General features: G+C 48.4%; 1 protein-coding gene across 1 annotated transcript; it reads right to left on the reverse strand.

Annotated features, from left to right (window-relative positions):
* Positions 1–557: 557 nt before the first annotated feature.
* Positions 558–21,188, reverse strand: L3HYPDH (trans-L-3-hydroxyproline dehydratase). Its single transcript, XM_053278170.1, has 5 exons — positions 20,503–21,188; positions 16,525–16,694; positions 6,261–6,383; positions 5,147–5,284; positions 558–3,887 (listed from the first exon to the last, which is right to left on the reverse strand). Exons 1-5 carry the CDS (start codon positions 21,044–21,046, stop codon positions 3,762–3,764), a joined length of 1,101 nt encoding a protein of 366 aa, XP_053134145.1. The 5' UTR covers positions 21,047–21,188; the 3' UTR covers positions 558–3,761.
* Positions 21,189–21,210: the final 22 nt, after the last annotated feature.

A 21,210-nucleotide genomic window follows, 5' to 3' on the forward strand; every position in this document is an offset into this window, starting at 1 on the left:
TGGTTTTATGGATGATTTCTACCCAGCATCTCTGAACGACTGCCTCACTTTTAAGGAGCCTGGCCCCTTCATAGACAACTCACCGTGCCTTGGTAAAGCAATCAGCAAGCTTCCATCAGCCTCCTAGTCTACATAGATTGCTTGTGAGAGCTGTAACAAATTCACCCACCATTAATCATAAGAACATAAGCCCTGCGGGATCAGGCCCATCTAGTCCAGCATCCTGTTTCAAACAGTGGCCCAGGCCCACCTGGATCACATCACTGTGAATCTATCAGTATCACCTGCACTTTTAATGATATGGTCACCTTCAAATGCAGAATCTGCCCAAACTCTCTTTAAATTATTATTAAGCAGAACATCAGCTGCAAGTCCAACAATGTAGTTTGTGTCATAAAACTCAAGCATCCTGATTAACATTCAATTCAGTAGGCTGGGGAAAAAGACAGACCACAGAAAATGCAGAACTCACAAGTCAGCAATCACAACAAATCAGCTCAAACAATCTTACAAAATATTTCAGTTCTGATGGCCACAATCTTTCTGACTTGGAAACATTTTCCAGAGAGAAACCATGTTTATTTTATGTTATTTATTTGATTTATATACTGCCCTTCCAAAAATGGGTCAGGGCGGTCATCAAACATTACATCAAAATAAAAACAATTAAAATCAATTAAAAATTAAAACCAAAACTAAATCAATTAAACAATTAGTCATTTAAACATTAAAATCATTTAAAACCAACATTAAAAATTTAAAACCATAAATCTAATTAAAAGCCTGTGTTTTCAGGGCCTTTTAAAAAGTTGCCAGAGATGGGGAGGCTCTTATTTCAACAGGGAGTGCATTCCGAAGTCCAGGGGCAGCAACAGAGAAGGCCATTCTCGAGTAGCTGCCATTCGGGTTGCCGGCAACCACAAGCGAATCTCTTTGGATGATCTTAACAGGCATTGGGGCTCATGATGAAGATTACGTTCTATTAACTACCCGGCCTGAGCTGTTTAGGGTTTTATAGGTAATAACCAGCACCTTGTATTTTGCCCGGAAACATATTGGCACCCAGTGTAGTTCTTTCAACACATGGTCTCTCCTAGATGACCGGAGACCAACCTGTCTGCTGCATTCTGGACCAGCTGTAGTTTCCAAACTACGTACAAAGGCAGCCCCACATAGAGTGCATTCCAGTAATCCAGCCTAGAGGTTACCAGCATATGTACCACTGTTTTGAGGTCCATTGTTCCATTTCCATTGCTGATGGCAGTCCGTTTTTTTTTTATCGGGTTGTCTAAATCAGTCCGTAGTCATTGTCCATACATCAGATCAGTTAGAATAGTCTCCAAAAAAGTCCTTAGTCTAGTAACTGTAACATCAGGGTTTTTTTCACTGAAGAGCAAAATCTCTGAGGTACTGTTGCTCTGGCGGTCATCCAAGAACAGAGAGAAAGGTGCCCCAACTGCCAGTAATAAAGGAAGTACAGAACACGTGCAGGACAGAAGGCTGCTGCGAGGAGCTAGTAAAACTTGCCGTGAGATCCCTTCACAGGCACAGAAACCCATCACTTATGAAAGACAACCGATCCAGATCTATAGCCTTAGGACAGCATGGCCTCTATCCTAAGTATTGTATGTGTGTGTGTGTGTGTGTGTGTGTGTGTGTGTGTGTGTGTATACACACACACGCACGTGCTACTCTGCTGAGAATTCCACTAGCCTCATATTTTTAAAATTATCATATTGGCTTACAGCATTCATTTAAATCACAACTGTGTAACTGAGGAAGGCAGAAGCCAAAACATCTGGCTAAAAGGGGTTTTAAAATGATATTTTTTGTAGTATGACCAAGAAATAAAACAGAACCCAAGACAAGTTATGTAGATAGGTTTGTGAGGATGTGGCAAAATGGAGATTTGTTTTGTTTTAGAATTACTATTAGAAAATAATTGTATTTATGTTCGTAGTAAGGTATTAAACTGGCACAGTTGTGCCAGTATAGTCAAGTGTTTCCAACAGTCCATTATTATAAACATTCTATTGCTTATAAACATAACATGAACATTCTATTGCTTATAAAATCAAATGCATCTACTCAAACCCCATGAAACCGTGCAAGCATCAACTAGGGGACACTACTCCTCCAAATTTGGTGCATATGCATTGCAAAATGGCTGCAATATAACAATTTAAGTTTTTAACTTCTAAAAAGAGGGTTTAAAGTTTTGACATGTTTTCACCACAGATAAGATATATTTTTAATTTTTTAAAAATTTTTTAGCATTCCCCAAAAATTCAAGTCCATACAGGGCTGGTGCCTTTGCTGGTTTGAAAAACATCTAGTGATTTTTGAGTAATTATTGTTCAAAATCCCCATAATAACAGAGAAAACGGGAAGTTAGTTAAGAGCACTGAGTCTGTCCACCGAGAATTATGATGCCAAATTTGAAAGGGGCAAGTCCTGGCAATTTCTAGCAAGTGCCTTCCTGGTTCTGAACATTGGTGCCTGATGAGGACAGTATGAGCACTCTGACACTTGTATAGTTAAACAACCATTCCTCCCTGTCCCATTCCTTGGCATTTATTTTCTCCCTCTGCTCTCTTACTCTCACCCGCAACAAAGGGCGGGGGAGTAAAGCCCCTCAACAAAGTTTGGAATAAATTACTAGAAAGTAAGTCCATTGATTCCACTGGAGCTTACTTCTGAGTAAAAACACATAGGAATCGGGAACAGCAGAGATCCTAGGCAAGAATGTGGATTCTCTTTCCCCCACTTTCCTCCCAGACCCTCAGCAAAGCATAGAAGGAGGGAATCCCGCTGATTTATTTGGAGCTTTCTTCTGAGTAAAAATGTATGTTAAAATGTATTTTATGGGGTTTTTTAATGTTTCAATATATTTTAACAGTTTAGTATGTTGAATTCTTTTGCTTATAGTAATAAGAACTTAAAGATATTATCTGACCTCTCATATAAGCTTAAAATGTTTCTCATACTGTGACCAAACCTGAGGTTAAGAGATTGATAGCACAATATAGATCTATCTCCTCTTTAATTAGTAGGGAACACAGAAGAGTATTATTCAAATGCCAGTTTTAAAATATATTCTTTTTTGCCTTCCTCTCCCAGATTATTTCTACAGGAGCATGATCTGCATAGATTTTAGGAGCTATATTAACTGATTTTAGCTCTGCTGCTCTACTTTCAAATATAAACATGTAGTCACAATTAGGGATGTGCACAAACTAGTTCATGCACTCCCGGGAGGCGGGGTTCCTAGAGGGGCAGGGAGGGTGCCCTTACCATACCACTTCTGGTACGACGCTGACCGGGGCTGCAAGGAGGTATGCTGTAGCCCCACACCAGTGGTTTTGGGGAGAGCACCGGTGTGTGTGTGTGGGGGGGGACACCAGGGCAAGTAAGGGCACCCTCCCTGCCACTTAAAGGAAACCCACCCACCCCCGCCTCCAAACAGCTCAAATGCTGGACATTTGAACCAGTTTGCTGCTCTGTAAAAGGAGCGCCGAACTGGTTCGTGCACATCCCTAGTCACAATTCTGGTGGATGTATTGTGTCTTCCTAATAAAAAATGTAGTCTCTTTGATCTCTATTCTTTTCTCTCCAGGCATCTTTCAACCCTCCTAATTACCAAAAGAAGATAAGTGTGAAATACCCAAATTAAAGGCCGGGGGGTGGGATCTCACATACATACATGAGGACTACTCTTTTGATAAGGTTATTAAGAAAACTGAAGCAGAATTGTGGCACAGTCACTTGAGAAAGAAACCGTATTTCAGTGGGTCCTCCTCCTCAAAAGTAAAAGTTGATGTTCCAGTATAAAAGGATTCTCCTGAGACTTCTACTATAACAGCATTGCAGTCACCACATTTTGTTTCCTAGATCAAAATAAAAGGATTCAGATTAAGCAGGAAAAATAAGTGGTTCATTCCTTTTCCATTGGATATACCAAGAATATAGCAAGTAGTAATTGGCTTATTGTGGCATCAGCTTCTGCAAACAACCAATTATTTGAGATGAGTATATGAACAGGCTGAAAATTATAATTAAATAATTAAAGAGAACAGAACTGATTACCGTTGCACTTAATATAAATCCAATACATACAGATGTAAGGGAGACAATTTATTTCTGGTAGGGAGCACCAATTATAATCTTTTGTTGAAAAAGAACATGATGGCAGTATGGCACTATGATTTAATATAAAAAATTAGATTATTCCTGTTTTACTTGGCTTTTGGGGAACATATAATCAGTCTATTAGCAATTGTTTAACAATGTCAAAGAGAGATACAAGTTTAGAAAAAAGACGACTGGGGAGACATGATAGAGGTCTATAAAATCATGCATGGTGTGGAGAAAGTGGATGGAGAGAAATTCTTCTCCCTCTTACATAAGAACCAGGGGTCATCCCATGAAATTGATTGCCACGAAATTTAGGACCAACAAAGAGAAGTACTTTTCCACTCAACGCATAATTAACTTGTGGAATTCTCTGCCACAAGATGTGGTGACAGCCAACAACCTGGACGGCTTTAAGAGGGGTTTGGAATCGGATAACTTTATGGAGGAGAGGTCTATCAATGGCTACTAGTCAGAGGGCTATGGGCCACCTCCAGCCTCAGAGGCAGGATGCCTCTGAGTACCAGTTGCAGGGGAGTAACAGCAGGAGAGAGGGCATGCCCTCAACTCCTGCCTGTGGGCTTCGAGTGACATCTGGTGGGCCACTGTGTGAAACAGGATGCTGGACTAGATGGGCCTTCTTGGGCCTGATCCAGCCGGGCTGTTCTTATGTTCTAACCATCTTTTGGGGTAGGTCAGCACTGCCCCCATTTCACAAATGGGGAAACTGAAACACGAAGCAATTTGCACAACCCCAGAGCTGATCTCAGATTGCAACCTAGGTCAGCCACATCCAACAGTCTCTGCTACACCCAAGTGGCTCACTCACATGGGCTCCAAACTTCATCCTCTCCTCCACAACACTAACAATTGTGTGAAGATAGACCCTGTGGATGTCAAGGGGCTTTGCGTTACCAGCTTAACACTAGAGACAAAGCAGAGCTAGTAGTTGATGCAACAGATAGACAATTAGTTTTTCTAAAGGAAAAAAGAAGGGGTGTTGTTTACAGCTTGCCTTCACTGCTTTTCCAGTGAACAAGGAACCAGTTGAACTGCTTCTGAAGGTCCTGGTCTGGTTCAGTTGAATGAGTCCTTTATGGTACTGTAAGGCAATGCGAGCTGTCACGCCCGATCCAGTGGGACTTCGGTCGACCTAGTTCAGGAAAAGTATCTGCTGTGTGTTTTGTTTCATCATTCAGCACAGAACCACACAGAAATTCAAGCCACCTCCCCACATCAATTTGTGTAAAACACACACTAAGTATCATGCCACACTTGAAATATACTATAGCTTTTTAGTGGTTTTCATACCATTAAAGGGTATGGAAGGGTCAGATATTTTTAGAAGATTCTGTTCAGAAGAACTAGCTTGGTCCAACACCTGGCTTAAGCTACTGTCTTGGAACTGTCCATCTCTGTTCATTTTTTAAAAATTAATAAGTTGGCTGCTTCCAGACAAGTGTAAATTTTCTGCACCACTTTGTTTTTCCTGGCATAGAAGCAAGCACACCCATCCTCCCTCTCTCCACTCCTCACCATAACCTAGACACAAGTTTGCAAGTCTGAAAGCTTCCTCTGTAGCTCCTGATTTGCTCAGCAGAAGCTTTGGGCTACTTCAGATGAACACAAGCCCCTACATGCCATAACACTGAGGCCACAGCGAGAACACGCCTACCCCAATGTTGATGACAGACATGCCTGCGCACTCTCAAAACATCCTCCAATCGTGTGTAAAGGTTGTTCATCCAATCGCCCTTCTACACGCTGGCAATTCGGAGGAACATCCTTACACAAGATTAGAAGATGTGCTGAGAGTGCATCAGCATGTCCACCAGTGACATCGGGGCAGGTGTGTTGTCACCATGGCCCTGTCGTGTGTATTCAACCAAACCGGCACTCTGCTGATCAAGTTTAGGAACCACAGATAGGTTTGGGCAGCATTTATCCTCTCATGAATTAGAAAAGCTAGAGGTTTTTTTTACAAGCTGAGTAACTGAAGGCCTTATATACATGGCTTCATTGTACTTCATCTCTGGACAGCCCTGCTACAAATACCATGTGGGAAACCAGGACAGAGGACCAGCTTACAGCTTCTCTTGCACATTTTGAGATGCAGCACACATTCCTACCTGTGCATCAGCAAACACACAGATGTTGCTTGTTGGTTCATCACTAAATACATCTTTTCCATCTGTCAGAATAGTCCCATAAATGAAAGCCACATCTTCAATGACAGGATGATGAACTTTGAACTACAAACATAAATCATTTTTACATATTTATTCAAATGTGATCCAAGAAATGCAGCATAACAGTTAGTTGTACTTTATCCATCTCCTCTCTCAGACCAATGTCAAATTGGGGCCCCCTTTTCACTATTCTACAAAGTGTACTAACTGAACCACATTTAATAGGCTCAGTTAGTCTAATAGGGATATGGATGTTCAGTGCTCCATTCTAGGAGAGCCAAACTGGTTCCGTGGACCAGCATTCAAGCTGGTTTGAAGAGGAGGGATGGATAACTTTAAGGGGGTGGGATTCCAGGTTGTGTGCATGAATGGTGTTATTAACGAAGGTCAAGACAGGACACTGGAAGCTGATTGTCTCTTTGTTTAATGGGAGTAATAAAATTAAGGCCTGTATGAATCTTTATGACATCTGGAAGCCAAGAGGGAGGGAGCATGGATGCCAGCAGGCTGGTGTACTTTCTTCCTAATAATCATTCCATCTTTGGGCAGGTAGCAGCCAAGCAGCTATAGAGTTATAGTGGAAGATATTACATTTTAGATACTGCTGAAAACTTTTCTAGATTTCTCCTACACAGAGTCTAATACTCCACTCACAACTACCCAAAGCTGTTACTGGCACATGATTTACCATTATTTTCCTCTAGTAAAACAATCAGGCAAAGGAGTAAGGCAAGGCTGCATACTTTCTCCTTCTCTATTAAATGTATATGCTGAACATATACTAAGAGAAGCTGAATTGGAAGAAGATGAGCGTGGCTTTAAAGCTGGAGGAAGAAACATCAATAACCTGCGCTATGCTGATGACACCACTCTGATAGCTGAGAATGCGGATGATCTGCAAGCTCTACTAATGAAAGTCAAGGAGCACAGTGAAAAAATGGGACTACGACTAAATGTAAAGAAGACTAAACTGATGACAACGGGTACAGTAACCAGCCTCAGAATTGACAATGAAGACATTGAAGTGGTGGATAGCTTCTGCCTTTTAGGATCAACTGTCAACAGTAAAGGATCCAGCTGTCAAGAAATATGCCACAGACTAGCACTTGGTAGGGTTGCAATGAAGGCCTTGGAAAGGATATTTAGATGCTGTGGCGTGTCTACACCTACAAAGATTAGAATCGTTTGGACAATGGTTTTCCCTGTGACGCTCTATGGATGTGAAAGCTGGACTATGAAACAGCAAGACAGAAAAAGCATTGATGCTTTTGAACTTTGGTACTGGAAAAGACTTTTGAGGATACTATGGATGGGCAGGAAAACAAACAAATGGATCATAGAACAAATCAATCAAGAATTTTCACTCGAGGCACAAATGACCAAGCTCAAACTATTATACTGGGACACATTATGCGAAAACCCAGCTCCCTTGAGAAGTCTATAATGTTGGGGAAAGTTGAAGGAAAGAGAAGAAGAGCAGCAAGGTGGATGGACTTGATTATGACAGCAATGAATGCACCACTGAGAGACTTGAAAGGCCAAGTCGAAGACAGATCATCCTGGAGAGAATCTATCTATGCGGTGGCTAAGAGTCAACATCGACTTGATTGCACTTAATCAATCAAAACAATCAGTGATTTAATTTAATTTAATTGCAATTATCAGAGTACATATCTATGATATTCCATACAAACTGATGTGTATCAGCTTCATTAGGAGATGCATGTGGAAGATAAACTTCACTTGCTGCATTATACAGTACTAGATTTTTTTAGGCTCGTTCAATTAACGGGCGCTAGGAGAGTTGTGCACTCCGGGCCCCCCGCCGCCATTCCCCCTCCCGCCGCCTCCAGCCTCCATGCTGCGGCCGGTCTCCCCGGCCGGGCAAGGGCCCCCCGCCACCACCGGCCTTGCCTTTCTGGGCCGGCCGCCGCCGCCTGTGGCCTCCGCGGCTGGGCCGGGCCCGCTGCCGCCTCTGTCCCCCATCCCTCCCCGCGCGACCCAGAACCGCTGGGGGAGACACGGACACACGCCTGGGCGACACGGACGGACAGCAAGGCTTTTATTATAGAGGATGCTGAACAGGCTCAGCTATGGCAAGTAAGAATTGCCCACAGGTGATCTGGCAAGCAAGCATTGCAAACATTTATTCTTTTTTCTTTTAAGCTACAAATTAGGGGTGTGCATTTCAGGTTTTCGGTGATTCGGCTCGGGACCCGAGCCGAATCACCTTTGTTCTGTTCTGTGCCCGAATTTTGCTGACCCGAAACGGATCAGCAAAAAGGACCCTGGAGCCAAAAGAGTGGGGTGGGGTGGTAGTGCCTAATGGGTGTAGGCTACCACCCCAATTTCAGGGGGATGGGACATAGGGCTGATTTTTTGAAGTTTTTGTGTCTTTGGGGCAGATTGGGGGCAGAAAGTGTATCTGCCCCAAAAGAGTGGGGTGGGGTGGTAGTGCCTAATGGGTGTAGGCTGCCACCCCAATTTCAGGGGGGTGGGACAGAGGGCTGATTTTTTGTGAATTTCTGAAGTTTTTGTGTCTTTGGGGCAGATGGGGGGGCAGAAAGTGGATCTGCCCCAAAAGAGTGGGGTGGGGTGGTAGTGCCTAATGGGTGTAGGCTGCCACCCCAATTTCAGGGGGATTGGACAAAGGGCTGATTTTTTGTGAATTTCTGAGGGTTTTCTTGGGTGCAGCAGAGTGCTAGATTGATTCATTCATTCATGCAGCATATAGTACTCTCAACTCTAAATGACCCTAAAACTCTCACTTTCTCTCACTCTCTCCTTTATTACTATGACGAGTATGGGAATGAATCAATCTAGCACTCTGCTGCACCCAAGAAAACACTCAGAAATTCACAAAAAATCAGCCCTTTGTCCAATCCCCCTGAAATTGGGGTGGCAGCCTACACCCATTAGGCACTACCACTCCACCCCACTCTTTTGGGGCAGATCCACTTTCTGCCCCCCCATCTGCCCCAAAGACACAAAAATTTCAGAAATTCACAAAAAATCAGCCCTCTGTCCCACCCCCCTGAAATTGGGGTAGCAGCCTACACCCATTAGGCACTACCACACCACCCCACTCTTTTGGGGCAGATCCACTTTATGCCCCCCATCTGCCCCAAAGACACAAAAACTTCAGAAATTCACAAAAAATCAGCCCTTTGTCCCACCCCCCTGAAATTGGGGTGGCAGCCTACACCCATTAGGCACTACCACCCCGCCCCACCCCACTCTGCTGCCCCATATCCCACTCCAAGTCCAGCAACAGTGCCCTGCCCTGAACCTCACCTCATCCAAACTTTTTTCGCCCACTACAGTAAACAGACAGGCACAGCCAGGAGGGAACACGCATAGCATGTGGAGGACGCACGCAAGACAACAACACTCCGCAAGTGGAGTAGCAAGGCTTGGCATGTTGTTGTTGCCCCCTCCTAGCCCACACAGCTTTGAAGAGTAATGGATGATGATGGCAGATAAGAAGAGAATGGCAGCACGCACGTGTCTCTGGACATTTCTTTTCCTGTCTGACTCTGTGGCATGAGATCGCCGCATCTATGTATGGGCAAGCACAATCTTCAAATAAAATGCTGTCAATCAACGCGCAAACATGACCCGATCTTCATTTGGAAACAAAATACATCTCCCCACACACATGCACAGGCACAGTGAATTGCACCTGTCCTGTCCTTTACCGGGCCCCACACGGCCACACCACACCACACCACATCACACAACAACACCACACACCACGAAGAGGTCTCTGCAACAAAGCAAGCTAGAATTTGCAGGCTTTTTCGGATTGCATCCCAATGCATACCGCAGATACTGGGCAGAAAGACTGTGTGCAGTCACATGATACAACATTACCACTAGTTTGGAGTCTAGATGCCTTTATTCCCCTGTGTGTGTGCACTGTGCGGGTGTGCTGCTCACTCACTCTGCAAGAGGGTTAGGGCTGAAAAGGGCTGTGTCGCCTCAGGTTGCAATGTGTGCTCTCTCTGTCTGCGTGAGACAGACATTTGTGTGAGGGCTGCACCAGCATCAAGCTCATCATTGGCAACACAGCTTTTTGGGGGGAGGGGAGGGGAGGGGGGGTGCATGTGTGTGTGTGTGTGCCGCTTCAGGCACAGCAGTAGTACTACTCCCATTGTGGCCAGAAAAAGCAGGCAGCAGCAGAGCAGACCATCTCACTCAGCGGCGGCGGCGAAAACCTAATAGCTCAGTAGACCAAGGCAAACCACATATTTGGATTTGAACAGAGGAGAGCATGAAGACTAAGAAAGAAGTAAAGAACATCACCTGACAAGCAAGCCAAAATCAGAAATAAGCACATCACATTGAGAAACGCAGCAGACAGACGTTTTTTAGGTTTCAGCTTCAATGCTATTGTTCATGGGAGAAAGCAATGATGACAGTTTTAGCAGGCAAGCAGGCTAGCAATTAGCAGCAAGCCCTCTCAGTGACAGTGTGTGTGCCCCCCTCGCCAGGAGGCACAGGCCCATTGCACAGAGCCACTACTCTCCCCCAGGGATGTCCCTCCCTTCCAATCCTGACTGTGCCCCCCCCCCACACGCACACGCAGCAGCCTGTCTCTGAGGTTGTGGATGGATGGTGCGCTGCCCTACGGCCCAGCCTTCAGCACTGGGCAAGTGGGTGCTCCCAGCATCAGGGGGGGGCCCACCACAGATTTCTTCTGCAGAGACAGCGACTACAGCTCCCATTGTCCCTAGTCTTGATGGTGGCCAGCCATCGAGACAGTGGGAAATGGGAGTTGTAGTCTCTCTCTGCCACATCTGTGGTAACCCCTCCCTCATGCTGGGAGCACTCACTTGGCAGTCCACCATCCCAGGCTGACAGTGCAGCGGTGCCTGTGTATGCATGCGTGTCTGGATGTGCCAGCAGCACTAAGGGGCATGTTTTAGTGGCAGGGTGGGCTTAGAGGGATGGACTGTGACACGTCTTCTGGCCGGGATGAACTGCCGTGGCGTGGGAGGCGCTGCATAGGGGGGGTGACGCGAGTCACTCGCCCTCCACGGCCAGTTCGGGGTAGCCCAGCAGGGGGAGGTTGGCCTTCAAGAAGACGAGCTGCTCGACCAACTCAGCATCCAGGCGTGAGCGCAGAGGAGTCACCACGTCCCCGGCCATGGAGAACAACCTCTCGCTCGAGACGCTGGTTGGCGGGCAAGAGAGAAACCGGACAGCAACGCACGCCAAGTCCGGCCAGACTTTGCGACGCGTTGCCCAAAAGGGGAACGGCTCACTCTCCTCGTCTTCCGTCGCCTCCTCCAGGTACTGCAGAACAGTCTGCTCAGCACGGCTGGGGCAAGGGACAGGCTCCTCCCGTCTCCCCGGCATGAGACTAGCATAGCCCCTGAGCCACCGGGTGGTGGTTCGAGGTCGCGCTGGCTGCTCTGCTGGTCCCACTGCCGGAGAAACCACGCCGCTGGACTGGGAAGAAGTGGGGGTGGTGGCAGTGCTGCTGCTGCTGCTGCTGCTGGGGGTGGGATGCGCAGTGCCAGCCTGCGACCAAGACCCCTCCTCCTGGTCGTCTGCTGCACCACCTATCCCTAGCCTCATTTCCTCTTCACGCTTCACGTGTTCGACCAGGAGGTCCCTCCACCTGGGCAGCTCGCCAGGAGGCACAGCGCTGCCCTTCATCCTTGGGTCACAAATGCATGCCAGGACATGCCATGCAGATGCGGCCCATGGTGTCTTGAGCCGCTCAACTACCCCAGTCCTCAACCGACCTGCCAGGGCAATCGCAACCCCAGTGGTCAGAGTGGTCTGGAGATCGCTCATTGCCTTCTCCAGGAGAATAGCAGTGGGCAAAGCCAGGCTCAGTGTGGCGGTCTGAGTACACAAGTCGTTCGTAGCAGAATAGAACGGCTCTAGTACTAAGACCAGCTCACGGATCACTGGCCAGTCATCATAGAGAGACTTGCACAGATCCAAGCAACCACGCGTCCCCAGGCTGTTGAGTGCTCCCTCTTGCTCATGCATGCGCCGGAGCAAGAGAAAAGTGGAGTTCCACCGGGTAGGAACATCCTGGGGGATTTGGTGTTCGGGCAGGCCCAGCTCGATCTGTCTGGCCTTGAGCTGGTGCCTTGCCTTTTCACTCCGGTGGAAGTGGCCCGCTACCTGGTGGCAACGCTCCACCAGGGCGGCCACGGGAGCAGCAGGATCCTGACCTAAACTACTAGAAGAGCCCCGAACACGCTGGTGCTCCTTGGCCTTCTTCGGCGCCTCCTTGAGGCCAAGCGCACCCTTCACTACGAGGTTCAAGGTGTGCGCAGCGCAAGCGATGTTCACACCGTAAACCCGCCTAGCAGCCTTGGTGATGTTGGCTGCGTTGTCCGTCACCATGAAGCCCCGGCGGAGGGTTGGCTCCCCGGCCAGCCACGCCCCCACCTGCCGCTCCATGACGGCAGCCAACTCATCTGAAGTGTGGTCTGTGTCCATCGCCTCCACATGCAACACTGCCCAAGAAGGCGTGCATGCATGGGAGGAGCTGGATACAGCACCAGCAGCGCCAGATGTCCCCTCACCCCCATGCCCCCACCAATGGGCTGTCAGGGACATGAAGGCAGTGTGCAGCCCACTGCGGCTAGTCCAGATATCCGCAGTGAAATGCACACTGGTGTTTGGCCCAGCTGCACGCAGCTTGGCCAACACGGCCCCCCTGCACGCACGGTACAGGGAGGGGACCACCCTCCTGCTGAAAGTGGTCCTTGAGGGGATCTTGTACTCCAGAGAAAGCAGCTGGAGCAGACGCCGGAAGCCGACATTGTCGACAATGGAGAACGGCTGGTCATCAAGAGCGATCATCTCACCAATGGCCCGAGTCACGAGATGAGGCTTTGGACGATCAGACCGCTTCCCAAGAGATTGCACCCACTGATGATCGGTCAGCTTTTCCTGCCTGTGGGCAGGAGCCGCTGGCCGCTTGCTGCTGCTGTCACTACTACTGCTTCTGCTACCAGGTGAGGCACCGGGCCTACTGCCAGTGCCAGCAGAGGTCTCCACACCTGGGTGCCGCCGACGCATGTGTGACCACAGCCCCGAGGTTGTGAAGTGCATAGGGTCCCTGCCTCTGCTGACCAGTGCCTTGCAGTGGGTGCACACAGCATGGGTGGGATCACCAGGGCTAAGCTCAAAGTGATCCCAGACCACACTGCCAGACTCCCCAGCGACACGAGGTCGCTTTGTTGGTGGAACTTTTGCTGGTTCCTTCTCGGGCATACCACCACCAATGCCCTCAGCGCTGGCATGGGAAGGCCCAGGGGCAGGAGAAGATCCCCCCTCCTCCTGAGCCCCCTCAGATGCCAGACTGAGCCCCCCCACCCCCCCTAGTGACCGTTTGGGGGGTCCGCAAGGTGGATCTGGCTGGACTGCCAACCTCCTCCACCAGCACCACCTCCTCAGCTGCCACAGGAAGATCTTCTTCCCTGGCAATCTGGGAGCCCCCCCCCCAAATTCCTACCGGCCACAGGCCCTGGCATAGGGCCAGGCTGACCCGAGAAGAAGTCAAGCCTGCGCGCCGAAGCAGGGCCGGGGGTGACTTGGGGAGTAGGCCCCTCTTGCCACCCCCTGCCACGACCAGCTGTAGGGAAGACAAGCCTCCCACTTACTTGTGCCCTCCCTTTTCCTGCTGTCCTCCCAACCATTGCTTTTAAAAACTTTTTTTAAAATTTCAAAATGTGAAGAAGGGGTAGTTGTCTCAGGGGACAGCAGGTATACTAGAGGGCCAGAAAAACAGTGGATGTGCTGCGGTGCCGGTGACTTTACAATGCCTCCTTGCTTAAGGCTTGTTGTTGTTGGCACAAATGCTGTTGCTGCAAGATCCCAGTCAGAAGTTGCCGTGCAATGAATGTGTATCACGACACAGTCAGTCAGTCACAGAGGGACTGGGAGACAGTGGGAGTTACTTGATGCGCGATACAACAGAAGCAGGCTGTGCAACAAAAAAATATTAAAAAATTAAGATACTAGCTCAGCTGCTGTGCAGTGCACAGGTGCAGGAGGAGTTATTTAAGGCTGGAGCCTTGCGCACACAGTGTGCAGTGCACTTAGTCAGTAGAAGTGAAAGTAAGTTTAGTTATATTATCTTTCTCTGACTGTTGGTCACTTTGAATGGAATGGACTGGAGAATTTATTTGTTGCAAGTAACTTGTGTTGTTGTTACTAATGTATCGAATGCACTCCACCACAGGGGAAAGTTACTCTCTCTGTGGTCTGAAAGTAACACACAGTTACAAAAATGTTTCAAAAAATTATCTCTGTGTCAATTACACAGGCAAACAAGATGGAAAAGTAACTGTGGGCAGACTAGGCCCTTAAAAAATATTTCTGCAAAATACACAAAAGCAGCAACAGAAATATAAAGTTGCAGCACTACTAGGCCAGGCCACTCTTACAGTCTACTGCTACTCTACAGTTGAACCTCCTCCTAATAGCTAGCTACCGGGGAAGGCTACACACAAACCCTAGTTATTTAAAACCCTATTTATTTAAAACACTATTTATTTAAAACCCAATCTTACAACTATCACAACACTTTAAAACCCTATTTATGTAAAACACTATTTATTTAAAACCCAATCTTACAACTATCACACAACACTTATAGAGAAAAGTGAAAACCCCAAAAACCTAAAAACAGGGAAAAATTAATAAACCCCAAACGCACAGTTAAAGGAACGGAACACTACAGATTAGAACGCTGTGTGTGACGTGCGTGTGTCTGTGTGTTGTTTGCGTGTGTAAAATATAAATGGCTGGGCTAATCTCACTCAGGTGTAGGCTTCTCCAACGCCGGGTCTCTGGCGTCCACCTCTGAGGGTCTGGTCTGGTGGTCACACAGGCGGACCTGGAGTGCAGGCAGGCAGGCAGGGACAGGCAGCAGTGACTCTCCGCAGAAAAAAATTGCCCAAAAAAGTGGTTTGGCAAAAAATAGGGTGGGGGGATTCAAAAGGAGAAAAAAACCCCTCCTTTCCCACCAAGGGCTGCAGGCTGGCAATGCTTGCAGGCAGTCAGATGTTTAAAAAAAAAATCTAAAATCTATTCCTCTTCTCTTCACAAAAAAGGATTTTTAAAAATGGGAAGAGGTTTGCTCTGCAAGGAAGAGGTTTCCTTTCCTTAAAAAAAATCTCCCCCTCTTCTAGCCCCAACAATGATTAAAAAATGAGCAGAGGGTTTGCCTCTGCAAGGCAGAGGTTTCTTTTAAAAAAAAAAAATCTCACCCTCTTTTAATCCAAAAATGGATTAAAAATTGAAAAGTGGTTTGCCCCTGAAAGGAAGAGGTTTCCTTTCCTTAAAAAAATTCTCCCCCTCTTCTAGCCCCAACAAGGATTAAAAAATGAGCAGTGGGAAACCTCTGCAAGGCAGAGGTTTCTTTAAAAAAAATTTCCACCCTCTTCTCTCTTTATTTTAAAAATTGCTTAAATAAAGCAGAAAACCAACCAACAAGGCAGAGCACTGGCGTAAATGCAGAAAAACAGCACCCACAAAAATCCAAAATCAAAATGGAGGCAAGACTTACTAAGCAAGGCAGCAGATCTCTCTCTTGTGTCTCTTCTCCCACGCAAGGCAGCAGAAAGGAAGAAAATGGCTACTGGTGGCCCCTTAAATACCCTCCTGCAAAGCCCTCCAAAAATCACCCCCATCTTTGACCCTACCTCCACCTGTACCTGGCCAATGGGAGGGTGTGATTTACTATCCAAACCTTATTTGGTCATTTTCCTCTGCAGGTAGGAACTTTTATTTTCAATGGAGGTGAATGGGAAAAATTTTTTGCATTGAAGTCAATGGAGAAAAAAAGGCGGGAAATTCAAAGAGCTGTCAGAATGAAAATGGAGGGGGAAGAAGAAGGCAATTCTGCAGCCACAAAATGGAGGCTGCAGACATGCCCACGGAGGTCCGAATCACCCGAATTTTTTTCACGAAATCGGGGTGATTCGGATCAGGCACAGAACATTTCGGAGGTCCTCATGGGTGATTCGGATCGGCTCCGAATCACCTGAAATTCGTTGTTTCGGGCACAGAACGATCTGTGCCCGAAACGAAATGCACATCCCTACTACAAATGACTAACTCTGGGTAAAGCAAGCTAGTAATTTAAAGATTAATAATGTTTGGACTTAATTGCAAAGATAGACACGTTGGCTCAATTAGACAATATGGAGAAGAAGTCTGACTGTACCTGAGCCTTCACTGCTTCAGTTACTGCAGATCCCGCATCAACAAGATCCCTAAGCCTTGAAGAAGAAACATCAAGTCCCAACTGATCAGCGCTGAGAAATGCATAGAAAGCACCACCATATCCTACATCAACGACCACTTTTCCATAGCCAGGAACATCAATGGTTACATCTGAGAGTCAAGCAAAAGGGGGGGGGGGGAGTCCAAAGTTACTGTGCTTGAATATATATCTATATATCTATATATATATGAACACAGGAAGCCCTAACCCTAACTCTAACCCCTGACTGCCCGGGGGGCCTTCTACATACAAAGCATGTGTTCTGCTACTCTATGGCCCCCTCCTTGAAGCTGCCTTCTACCGAGTCACTGTATTGTCTGGCAGGGAGAGACCCAACCTGGGGTTTGAACCTGAAACCTTCTGCAGGCAAAACACATGCCCTAACACTGAGCTATGGCCCATCCTTGCAAAACATGTGTACAATTGCTTGTAGTCTCGAAGGACATTTGAAGCTGCCTTATACTGGTTTAATCAGTTTAGTATTACCTACACTGACTGGTATACCATCTAATGGGGCAGCGGGGAAGTAATTTGCCTAGGGTGCAAGAGGTTGCTGGTTCAAATCCCCGCTGGTATGTTTTCCAGACTATGGGAAACATCTATATTGGGCAGCAGCGATACAGGAAGATGCTAAGAGGCCTCGTCTCATACTGCGTGGGAGATGGCAATGGTAAACCCCTCCTGTATTCTACCAAAGAAAACCACAGGGCTCTGTTAATGCCAGGAGTCGACACCGACTTGATGGCACACTTGACCTTTACACTGACTGGCAGTGCTTCTCCAAGGTTTCAGGCAGGAGCCTTGCCCAGCTCTACCTGCAGTTGCAAAGAATTGAATTTGGCACACAGAAACATGTGTTCTGCCACTGAGCTACAGTTCCTCTAGCTCAGTACTGCCTCTGCTGACCAGCAATGGCTCTGCAGAGTTTCAAGCAAGGGGCTTTCCCAGCCCCATCTGGAGATGCCAGGGACTGAACCTAGTACCTTCTATAAGCAAAGCCGATGCTTTACCACTGAGCTACGGCCCCTTCCCCTACAGTGCATGTTATTGCTAGTTTGGCTCCAGAATCTACTCTAACAGCCAATCAGCTCAACAGCACCACCTATCTACTCTTTACAGCTAGTTAACAACAGTTAAGGATTTCTGCAAAGCAGTGCACTCTGTGAATGGAAAAGTATCTATTAAGAGACTGTCATTAGAATGGTTCTCGCACCCCGCCTACAAAAATGACTTTGTGCAGTTGAACTGCAAATCTGAACCATTATTTTTAGCTACCTGAAGCACATTAGAAAGCCCAAGATCTTGAAGGTTATTATTAGAAGTACTCGTGGCAGGAATAAGAATTCCCCACTGATACTTCTGAATTGCCTTCTTAAAGGTACAAGATGCATAGCAGTTTTTGACTTCACCACATTCCAAAGAGCACACAGTAAACTGAAATCGCTTCAGGAGATGAAAGGAAGGGAATGACTGTAGCTAAGCAGTTTTGTTAAGGTGTATGGGGAGCACAAGCATAAAGCATTTGGCTAACGTGACAGTCTGCATGCACTTAACAACAACATGTACAGCTCACTAGGACATTCACGAAAGGTAGTGTCGTTCAGAGGTGCTCCTTCCAAGATGCAAAGTCAAAGCCTGTGTAAAAGCAGAAAAGAATGTTAGTCAGATTAGTCGAGCACCATCACTCCTCTCAGACAGGGGTTCGCGACTTCTTAACAAATGTGCCTCTTATCTCTCAGAACTTCAGCTCACGTATCCTATACAGGCAGCTAATTTTAAATCGTGATCCCCAGAAGGAAGAAATCAGGAAAAATAACCCTAAACCCCAAACTTTATGCAGTGGTTTCCTGCCTCCTCCTGTCTTTTGCAGCTTCATGGCCAGGGCTCCACAGCATACCCCTGACCTGATGCAGCCTCTCTCTTCTCTTCACGATCGGGTGGCAGGCTCAGCAAACAGGGCATTGGCATCAGCCAGCTCCCTCCCAGCCAAGCCTGCCAGTCAGGTCAAGGGAAAGGTGGATGGAGCCTGAGCACATGGCCAGTTGCCTGGAGAGGAGGTGGGTGGGATGCTGCCTGGCATTTCTCCCCGTCCCGGAGTGGGAGCCAACCTAGCAAGAGCGCTGAGCATTCAATTAGAGAGCCCTACACCACCACAAAGGGGTGTACAGGAGGCCCTTGATTATCCCGGGTTGTGTTCACAGTTGCAGCTGTTCACGGTTCATTTATATGTACCCAGTTTCAATTATCGTGGGGGTGAATTCTGGATATCTGCAGTTCCTGTGCACGTTTTACACTTCCGGTGGCATTTCCAACTTGGAGGCAGCGTTGGGGCGTGTTTCTGTGGAATTTGGTAGATTTTATCATGGGGAGCAATTCAGGGCCCAGGAGCAAGTGCACCAAGGCACCTTGGGACCCCCCCCCAATTTTGTGAATGAAGTGCTTGACAGCTGGGAGCGCATGCCCCTCTCCTCCCCAGCCAGTGTTTCACTGAAATGCTGGCTGTGCTGCGGGGGAAAGCCCAGCCAGCCAGCGTTTCAATGGGGATGGAAGAGGGTGCAAATGGACCCTCTCCCGGGCACTGGTCTTGCCCATTGCATCCAACGTCAGATGCAAGGGGGCGAGGCCAATGCCGAGGTCCGTCAGTCCCAGCAGACCTTCCTTTCCCCAGTCAGGGGTTCATGAAATCCCTGACTGGGGGAGGAAGCGGACTCCATCCTCAGCATTGGCCCCGTTCCTTGCATCTGATGGCAGACGCAGGGGGCACAGCTTGGGGCTCGTGTGTACTTGCATGCGGAACTGTAAAGCGGGGGGGGGGAGCCGAAAGAGGACTTTGTCCCCTGGCCGTGGCCAAGCTACTATTACTGGAGTAGCCGGAGTAGGCACAGTGCTGTGTTCCACTCATTTCTTTTTCAGTGTTTGTAAAAGTCTGTGATGAAGGTGCATCCTTTGCCTCTACCGGTCTTGCTAACTGGACAGAGGCACCTTTTGAAATGCTGGCTCCTAGGGATGTGCACAGAACCATGGCTGCGCAGTTTGACGGAGGCGGGGGTGCCTCTTTAAGGGCGGGGCAGGGTGCACTTACCCCTCCTGCCACTTTCCCCTGCCAGCATTCGTTACTGTTAAAAACCTTCGGGGCAACAGCATTCCTCCATGCCGCCCCACACAAGGTTGCATTGTTCAGGCGTCCACTGCTTTTTAACACGGCAAACTGACACAGAAGTGAGTACCATGGAGTTCAGTGGTGCTTACACTCAAGGAAGGGATGACAGATGAACAGTACAATGTGGGGCTGGTCTACTTCTCTGAAGTCAGCCCCATTGCCTTCAATCAGACTCACTCCCAGATAATCTGGGAAGCTGGAAACGGCCCTTTTTTTTTTTTTGTTATATTTGGTAGGTTCTTTAGTTATTTAAATTTTCAGTTTTTAGCTTTTAAAATAACCTTTAATTCGAACCTCATAATGATTGTGGTTTTTAATCTGACAATTTTTTGTTTAGTTTAGTTAATTTTATTACTTTTATTGTATCTTGCATCTTATTGTTGTGAGCCGCCCCAAGCAGTACTGCACTGAAGGGGGGGGGTATTAGTAATAATAAGATTAGTATTAATAATACTAATAAGCACATGCAGAACCACCGGAGTAATTTTCAATTGAATTAATAGTAAGCTGAGATCATAATGCTTAATGCAGTTCTCTCTTGGGTGGCCAGACTCACCCACCCCCCCCCGGCCGCACCAGATGTTGTTGGACTACAACTCCCATCATACCTAGCCACGAAGGGAGTTGCAGCCCAACAACGCTCGGGGACCCTCGTCTGAGAAGCCCTGCTGGGGGCCAGGGGAGCGCCTGCCTGCCTGCCTGCCTGCCTGCCTGCCTGCCTGCGGAGGGTTTGTCAGAGGCTGCTGCCGGGTCCCTACCGGTGGCGGCGGCAAAGGCAGGCACGCTGTGGAAGCGGACGCGGCTGCCGCTGCGCTGCCCGTCCCAAGAGGCGAAGGCGGCGACGGGCCCGCAGGGGCAGTGGATGGTGACCGGGGCTTCGCCGGGGGCCGGCGGCGGCGAGCAGAGGCCGTAGTCGAGGGCGAAGCGGGCGAGGCAGAGGGTGGCGTGGCCGCACATGGAGCTGGCGCCCTGCTGGTGCACGAAGAGGGCGCCGACGGCCGCCTCGGGCAGCTCGCTGGGCACCAGCACCGCCCCGTACATGTCGCGGTGCCCGCGCGGCTCGTGCATCAGCAGCCGCCTCGCCGCGTCCAGCTCCGGGGAGGCCAGCAGGAGGCGGCGCCGAGCCAGGAGGCCGGGGAGGCCCGCCGCCGCCGCCAGGGGCTGCAGAGGGCCCAGCCCGCCAGGCACCACGATCCGCAGCGGCTCCCCGCCCGCGTGCATCTCCACCGTCCGCACCACCTGACCTCCCGCCGCGCGCGGAGGCAGCCAATCGCCGCGCCCCAGGCCCTCGCTCGCGGCCATGCCCGGCGGTTGAAACTAGCCCAACGGCCGCAACGGAATCCCCCGCCCCGCCCCCCGATGCATCGTGGGTGGGGATTGGCTGGAGGGAGCGGTCCCTGGGAGGAGCCCCTTTACTGGTGGTGATTGGCCTAGCTTGAGGACGTTCTGTGAACGCGATTGGTCCT

This window comes from Hemicordylus capensis, chromosome 1, assembly GCF_027244095.1.
Source record: "Hemicordylus capensis ecotype Gifberg chromosome 1, rHemCap1.1.pri, whole genome shotgun sequence".
NCBI classification, from domain to species: Eukaryota; Metazoa; Chordata; class Lepidosauria; order Squamata; family Cordylidae; genus Hemicordylus; species Hemicordylus capensis.